This window comes from Larimichthys crocea, chromosome VII, assembly GCF_000972845.2.
Source record: "Larimichthys crocea isolate SSNF chromosome VII, L_crocea_2.0, whole genome shotgun sequence".
NCBI lineage: Eukaryota > Metazoa > Chordata > Actinopteri > Sciaenidae > Larimichthys > Larimichthys crocea.
The window spans coordinates 16722491-16730565 of NC_040017.1; the positions used below are offsets into that span (position 1 = coordinate 16722491).

Sequence of the window (8075 nt, forward strand, 5' to 3'; positions counted from 1 at the left end):
TTTCAGGGCCACTTCTGTTGTTTGAATCAGGATGAGAGCTCAGAGCTAATTCATCTGTTTCGTATTACAATAGGATAACTTTGGTGTTTCTGTAAACACAAGGGTGAGTACATTCTGGCAGACACTTGGTTTTATAAACAAATACGCTCCTTAGAGAGAGGATTTAGACTTGCTTGTCCCTTGTGCTTCCAGACAGATTTCACTTTAACCACCTTAAATTATAGGCAGTAGCAGGCAATTATTTTGAGTCTATTGAACTATAAAATTACCACCATGGCTGGAAAAGAGCCATTGTTGTAACAGTGTGAGTGCCAATGGTAAATATGAAAAGCTCCTTCTAATCATTTCAAGCATTTACCGGTAGTTACTAACATGCTTTCTGTCATTCAAAGTCAGTTGCGGATTACCACATTGTGCAGATATGCATGTGCAAGCAGATTGATAAGCAACAGAAGGCAAATGACACAATAAAAAAAAACCACAATAAAGTCTAGACCTGCTCTATATTGAAAGTGGCTTTACTGTAGATAACATTATGATTTGGCACTATAAAAATAAAATCCAATTGAATCTTCTTGCAATGAGGTGAGTACACCACTGTGCCACCCTTGTTGCTCTTGTTAGTTGCTGTCTATTAATTCAAACACTGGGGAAAATAATATTTGTGAGAGCAAAATCTATTCAGATGAGAAGTGTAAATTAATTTCTGTGTTGGGTAAATGCAGACTAAAGTTCTTGTTTCACTTTGCTCAGTTTGTGCTAAATGCCTACCAGCAATGTAAGAGGTCTCCTTATATTTGTTGTGTTTAAAGGAACAGTCTGTGCTTCATTTGTTGTCTGTGTTATCTGCTATGTGCTATGTACCTCTTTCTTCTTTTGTTCTCATAATTATGTATTGTCTTTGTTCGTTATGTATGTTGTGACTTGTAAGTCCGTGTGGGCTGGACACATTTGATGCACGGCACTTGAAAATAAATGTACTAAGATCTCCTACATGTTCTACCTTTATGTTTATTTCTGAGGTTTACACTATACACTAGGGTAAAAAGTTATTCCAGAAACACAAAAACTGTTTTAAACATTTATGACATATTTGAACGAGATTATTCAATTTAACAGTGGCAGCCTGCATGTACTGTATGTAGTTACAGTAAAGTATTAATTATACAGTAATTATTCAATATCCTACTCATTGTTTTTCTAATGAAATATTAAATCTAATGATAAACCACTTTGGGTTTGTGGTTCAGAAGTGCATTAGATCGTAGATGAACTGATTATCGAGATTTGCTGTTTCATCAAGACACGATGAGCAGCGGGAGAGCAGCAGCTCAATAGTAATATTAACTGATTAGTAATGATCGCTCGTTATAAAATAAAAACGTAACTCACGTTAACTTTCTATCAAGTGCTGTGGTATGTGTCACAATAATCAAGTCAGTGCTAAAATATCTTCAGTCTAAGAATATTCCACTGCCTATATCATGCATTTAGACCAAACCTGCATTATGACACTATGAGGCAGAACAGCTAATCAATGAAACCCGATTGATTTCCCATGGAGTCTGACTTCAGCCAGAGTTAGCTCATTAAAAACTGAGCCTAGAGAAAATGGATCTATAATATCTTGGGCCAAATGCCACAGGATAATGGACTGCAGGTTTGGATAATTTCTTTAAACTTGACTGCATTTTAACATTTGGAAATATGGAATCAAATCTTGTTTTTTTTGAAGAAGCACTTCTTCAAATTGCCTCAAGCTCTGACTTGTGAGGGTATTGAAGTGAAATAATAGAGTGATGGAAGTACATCTTAAGAGAACCTTTCCCTGTCCTAGAATCTGATGTGCTGCGGCTTGTCTTAAAAGGTTTTCATTATTCTTTAGGTTCCTTTTTGTAAACAAACCAAAAATGCATTAGACCATCTCTCTCTAGTTTCTAACTTCCCTAAACTGTCTGTGACTTTTTTGTTTCTATACCGAAGATATAAATCTTGAAACTGTTTATATTTTTAAAAGCCATTTCCTAAAACAGTTGAACTCCATGGATTAACATATATGGTGTTTTTATAAGTATTTACAGCAGCAGTGTGCAACTGTGTGATTTATTGATTATATTTTTTAAATATATTTTGCATAACTAGAGGTGGCACAGAGGAATAAGCTATGGGCTCAGACTTGAACTGCACTTGTACCAAAAATAACTACAGTATGCTTTGAAAGAAATGAACATCTTAATGAGAGTATCTGCAAAGTCACAAAAACATATCAGCAAATTGTTTATGCACTCACGCAATCTAATTTGTTTCCCAACATTACCCTTTCATCGTGGTCTGGAATAAACATTGCCAGTAAACATAATTCAGGTTGCAATTACATTACCACTTGAGCGCATTAGGCAAAACATGTTATATGAGTTCGTATTCAGGAGACAGCTTTGCACTACACCATACCAAGGACTCAGCAATATAGGCTTTTAAAGAATGAGAACTGGTTGTACAAACCTTGACAACTATGGGATTCATATTGGTTATATGCCAAGTGCTCAGCTGGTGATGTATTGACGTGCCCTACAGAGTTCTGTTGATGCATGAGAGAGACTCTGTATGAATAATAGACAAAATATAAAACAAAGCAATAACAGCCTTAATGTTATTGATTCATCCCCTCCTTTCTGTTGCAGGTTGGATTCACTGTAAATGCATCACCTTTTCCTCACGTCATTGTCTTGAAAAAATGTTGACATTGCCAGGAAACATTTTAATACAACCTCAAACACAACTCAGAGACGAAATCTCTCTGTGTGTCTCTGCACGTCTCTTTCAGTCACACAGGTCTGATTGCAGCCTTTGCCCACTTGAAACATGTGCAGCACACAGCTGTGCTGGATTTATTATTACCTTTATGTGCGACGGTAATGGCAAAGTGCGTGGATGAGCTTATCATCTCCCAAGGTTTTTCCTCCCTGTGGGAATGTATAAATTGCCAAATGCAAAATTGATCATCACATATTTTCTGCATAAACTAAACAACCTAAAACTCGAGCACCTGTGCAAACCATCCGTTTTATTTGAATTTACACTCAACATGTTTCACTGACATCCAGATAAACACACAGTCATGCTAATAAATATGTTTTATGGCATGCGTTGGAGTTAATGCACTTTTAGCTATACCAGGGTCACATAATCACAATATTCTTGTATAGATTGGAGAGAAAACACAAGGGCTCTTCAACTCTGGCAGTGTCCAACCACAAACCAGAAGTGGCCGCCACTGAAGAACTCTTGGGAGAGTAGAACCTGGCAGTGCAATCCAATTACAGAGCTCTGAGATGCATGTTATTCAACCCTGTCCTCTACACTGTGCAGGATGTGAGGGGGGGAATAACAGACAATGGAGGCAATGTGGTCCTCTTAAAGGATGTTGATTGTCTGTACAAGGAGGGTTGATTATGGCATGTAAATAATCCTGCTACTTACTTGCTAACTCTGAAAATGAAGACGTGTTTAAATAGCGACAGAATTATGCATAATCATGTATATATATGCATATACAGACACATACATATGCATACAAATACACAGGTGCACTTGACCACCCACATACAGCTAACTTTTCATATTAAATTATTATTCGACTTTCCTCTGTTGTACGCAGTCAAAGCACAATCTGTATCAGTCTGTGTCCTTTTATGCCTCCTCCAGCACAGTCTCGCCTCCTCCTGGACTCCGTTACTGACCAGCACATAAAGCACAGGGTCCACCACGCAGTTCAGACTGGACATCGCCAGCGTGCATGAGAAGAAAAAGTGCATCTTTTGTTCAAACTGACAGTAAGGTCCTTGTGGAGAAATATCATCACTTTGGTAGAAGATCAGTGAGCGTACAAGAAGGAGAATGTGATATGGAGCAAAGCAAACCGAGAAGATCCCAATCACCCCAAAGGACAGCAGGCGGACCTTCCTCTTAGCCTGGGCAGTTAGGCCAGGACTCTGGCCCACGGTGGCTAGCACCTTCCAGTAGCTCACCGTCAGCACCAGCAGGGGCAGCAGGAAGCCAATGCCCACTCTAATCAAATTGAACAAGGCGACCGGTTCCTTCATGGGGTAAGTCTCATAACAACGGTCATTTTTGTTTATGTCATCATGGGCATCTTTGAGATCGTCATTGACCAGTACCATAATGTGTAGTGTTGCCACTACAATATAAACAATGATACACTGTACCCAGGCATAGCGTGATGTACGGTGGGTCTTGGAGCGGAGTGGGTAGGTGACCACCAGGCAGCGGTCTACAGAGATACAGCAGAGCAGGTAGATACTGATGTACATGTTGGAGTAGTAGAAAAAGCCAGCTATACTGCAGGAGATGACACCTAGCTTCCAGTTGTGGTCATACCGATAATAATTGATCCAAAGAGGCATAGTGAGAAGGAAAAATATGTCAGAGATGGACAAGTTGAGCAGGAAGATGGCCAGAACATTTTGTCGCCGCATTTGCTGCCAAATAGGGCACAGGGTCAGCACATTGAAGATCAAACCGAAGCTAAAAGCCAGGATGTAGACAGACATTAGGAAGTCACTGATGGCGCTCTTGCCAATTGTAACACACACATCTGGGTTGACAGACGAGTTGGTGGTTCTCACTGGTGGTGTGGTCGTGGTGTTCATTGTTCCTTTCATTCAACTGCAAAAAAAAAAAGAAAAAGTTTTCACACAAGAGTTTCACAGTTAGAAAAAAACAGTTTTTAAGTTTGGCTGGCTAAAAGTGACAGAGGATAAATAACAGCTTACTCCTATGAAACTTTCAAAATCGGTGCTAGCGTGTACATTTTGTATTCTCCGTCCTATTTTGTGGTTCAGTGAGCTCAAGAGATAAAAACATTTGGTTGTCCTCAGATGTTTTTGAATCAGAGGCAGTTTGGCTCAACATATGGTGTTTGGACGTGAAGTCCCCCCTCCGAAAGTAGATACTGCCTTAGTCATGCTCCCTGATGATAAGAGTTTACACCCACAGTACTAATAGAAACTGAGATTGCCAAAATTCTTCCTCTTTATTGCCTCAATTGCTCTGCATTCGAAAAAGACCTCATGCACTTTCCTCATAAATGTCCTGATTTCACAGAGACTGGACGTATTAAGGCACTAATGCCTTATATCAGATGAATTCAATATCGAAACCTTTGCTCCCTGCCCGCCTAGCCGATCACAATATGGTAATGTTGAGTGTTAATGCAGCTATTTGTTGAACTGTCTATAAATTGTTGCGCTTATTGCTCTGCATGATCTAAATCTGAGTGGCAGTCAGGATCAGCACAGGCTGAACTCTCAGAGTGACCCTTTGTATTTTATTGTAATGCCTGCTTGATACAACTTTATTAGTGTAATATGGATTTGTGATTCTGTGAGGACAAAACAACCCACAGTCAGTATTTCTGATTTAGATGTATCCTTACAGAGACTGACTGACTGACTGACTGACTGACTGACTGACTGACTTCAGCAGAGCCAGGTGGTGGAAGCATGTCTCCCAGACAAGAGAGGATTTAATGTTTACTGTGCTTTGAAGGATGAGTAACGTGAACTCTGTGACCCGTATGAATTTATTAATTCCCTCCCTGATTTACGCTGCAGATGCATGGTCTGTCCCAGTTCATCATAGAGCTGTGGGTGTGATTCCCGCCTGTTAGGCAAGACACATTCAGTATATTAGTCTGTATTGCTTCCTGTTCAAAATGTTCTTTTGCTGAAATAACACAAATGACAAAAAGCAACAACAACTTTCCTCACGGGTAGTCACTAGCCTCTCCTCAATGTAGATCCCCGGAATTACTTCCTTAAAGGCAACATATGGTTGCTATTTTTTATGCAAAAGGACAAGAGCCCTCAATAGCTTTTAAAGTTTTCATATGTCGATTTTTTTCTGTCAATTTCCTGTCTGAAATTTCACCATGAGGAATTTAAACCTGTGTTTTTGTGCCTTCATTGGTATTTTTCTGAATCTCAGTGGCCATCTTTCATATTTGTTTCCTGTTCACGTTCTGTTCTATTGCTTAAGCTTGGCCTGGTGTGTTTATGGGCTCAGGAAGCATCTAATGCCATTATCGTCTGGACAGAGATAGGCTGTCCCATCCAAACTCAATAATGGAGAAGCCATTTAGAGTCAGGCCATCTTTAGTGGATGATAATGTGTGCCTGTGAGTGCATGTGTGTAGGTGTGTGTGTGTGTGTCTGTGGAAATGGGTTTGATTTAATGGATTATTCATAAAATCTTTTAAATAACATGGGTTGGGGAACTACACAGTGTGTGATTCTGGAAATTTTTGCTCATGAATCTGAAACCTTTTCTAAAATTATTCATAGACTGTTGTTTAGTCATCAGTATGGCTGATATGACTAACCACAAACTGGGCTTCCCCTCTTACTAATAACAGGGAAGAGTTGATTCTATTTACTTTTATGTCTGTGTTTAAATCAATATAGTTTCTCTTTGTTCTCTTTCCTGTAAAGTTTTCACCTTGCTGGCAGTTGTTTCTGTTTCATTTTATCACATAATCCTGATTTATGACAACTTATCCAGCTGGTCCAAGCTTCAGTCTGTCACATCATTCATCTATCTAGCCAACTATGTGTTTGTTAATATTACAAGCTGAACTGAGCCTGGCTGTTATTACATAGCCTCGTCACCAGTGCGTGCAAAACTTCAGCTAAACAGGAGGAATGTGCTGCACCTCCTTTTCCAGTCAAAATGGAAAAAACATGTTTTATGTTTTATACTTTGCCTCCCTAATTCCACAGCTGTGTTTCACAGGTATCACAGTCCACTTGCAAAGTACATTTCTGTGGATTTCCACTATTTATTCTTTTTAAATCCTTGGTCTCTGCTGCTCTCTGCAACCTGTTGTAGTGACTACCGCTGGGACGACTGCCGAACAGCATTCAACCCTAAAGAGAATCAATATTTCTAGCCTAATTATATTTTTGCAACACTGACTCATACAGCCTCAAGCATGCTGTATTTCCCTTAACAACAGTCCATGGGGATAGAAATACATCTAGGAAAGAAAGTGCGGCTTCAACCTAAATGAATACACCCTGCTTGCAAAGTAAAAACATTTTAACTTTTTTCTACTTTTTAGCTGTGTTTTTTTAAGCATAATTTCCAGACATCTTAAGTAATTAATAAAGACCTCACCTCTTGTTTTTGGTAAGAAGTATGTCTTGATTGTAAGAGAAAGACGTCCAGTGGGTGAAGAGTTACAGACTCATTCCAGAGGTGTCTCAGGTTTGGTAGACTTCAGTCCAGCAGGGTCAGAGGACGAGCTTCAGAAGAGACTCTTCAGAGCTGCTGACATGCAGCCAAGACACTATACTTCCCCATGTTACTACACTAGATAATAATTAGCCAATACAGTAACTACAGATTGCAATGTGTTTCTATCCTGTACTGTGTACTGTCTATTTTTTTTTTTTGGTTCTGGATAAGATGACTCGAGCACAGCCACAGTTGAAATGTCAAGGAGTGTGGAGAAGGGAGGTGAAGTACAAAAAGGGGAAGACACGTGTAGGCGGAGGGTTTGGTTTTGCCCACGTGCACAGAGGAAGTACGCACCGGGGTGGAGAGAAACACTAGACTGTGATGGACCTGAAGTCAATACTCCCGAGAGACAGACAAAAATGACTCTTCCATTAGTGTAACGTCTGTATTTAATGGGAAGTGAAACTCTTGGAGAACACTATCAATAATCACATACTTAAACCTTCATAGCCCCATTTTATTTTCACATGGATATGAGTGTTTCTATGGTGTCACCAGTTGATCATTAGTGTAGTTACTTCCCTTATTTGCAACAGCTTCATTATCTTTCTCTCTCTCTCTCTCTCTCTTAATTCCTTTCATGCAGAGTTAGCCTTACATTCTTGACAACTCAGTGCAAGAAAGGTTTAGTACTTCAATCATTTTACTGTTGAACGGAGGCTGATTTACATGTTCTGGGCTCCGTACCAGGAAGTGGAATGAGCTCTGTGGTTATTAGACACAGTATTTTAACCGGAGCAACCCTGTGTCAGTCCAAC

At 39.6% G+C, this 8075-nt stretch overlaps 1 protein-coding gene across 1 annotated transcript; it reads right to left on the reverse strand.

Annotated features, from left to right (window-relative positions):
* Positions 1-2264: 2264 nt before the first annotated feature.
* gpr184 (G protein-coupled receptor 184) lies at positions 2265-7528 on the reverse strand. The gene is made up of 2 exons (XM_010729609.3): positions 7195-7528; positions 2265-4686 (listed from the first exon to the last, which is right to left on the reverse strand). Exon 2 carries the CDS (start codon positions 4680-4682, stop codon positions 3618-3620), a length of 1065 nt encoding a protein of 354 aa, XP_010727911.2. The 5' UTR covers positions 4683-4686; positions 7195-7528; the 3' UTR covers positions 2265-3617.
* Between the last annotated feature and the right edge of the window lie 547 nt (positions 7529-8075).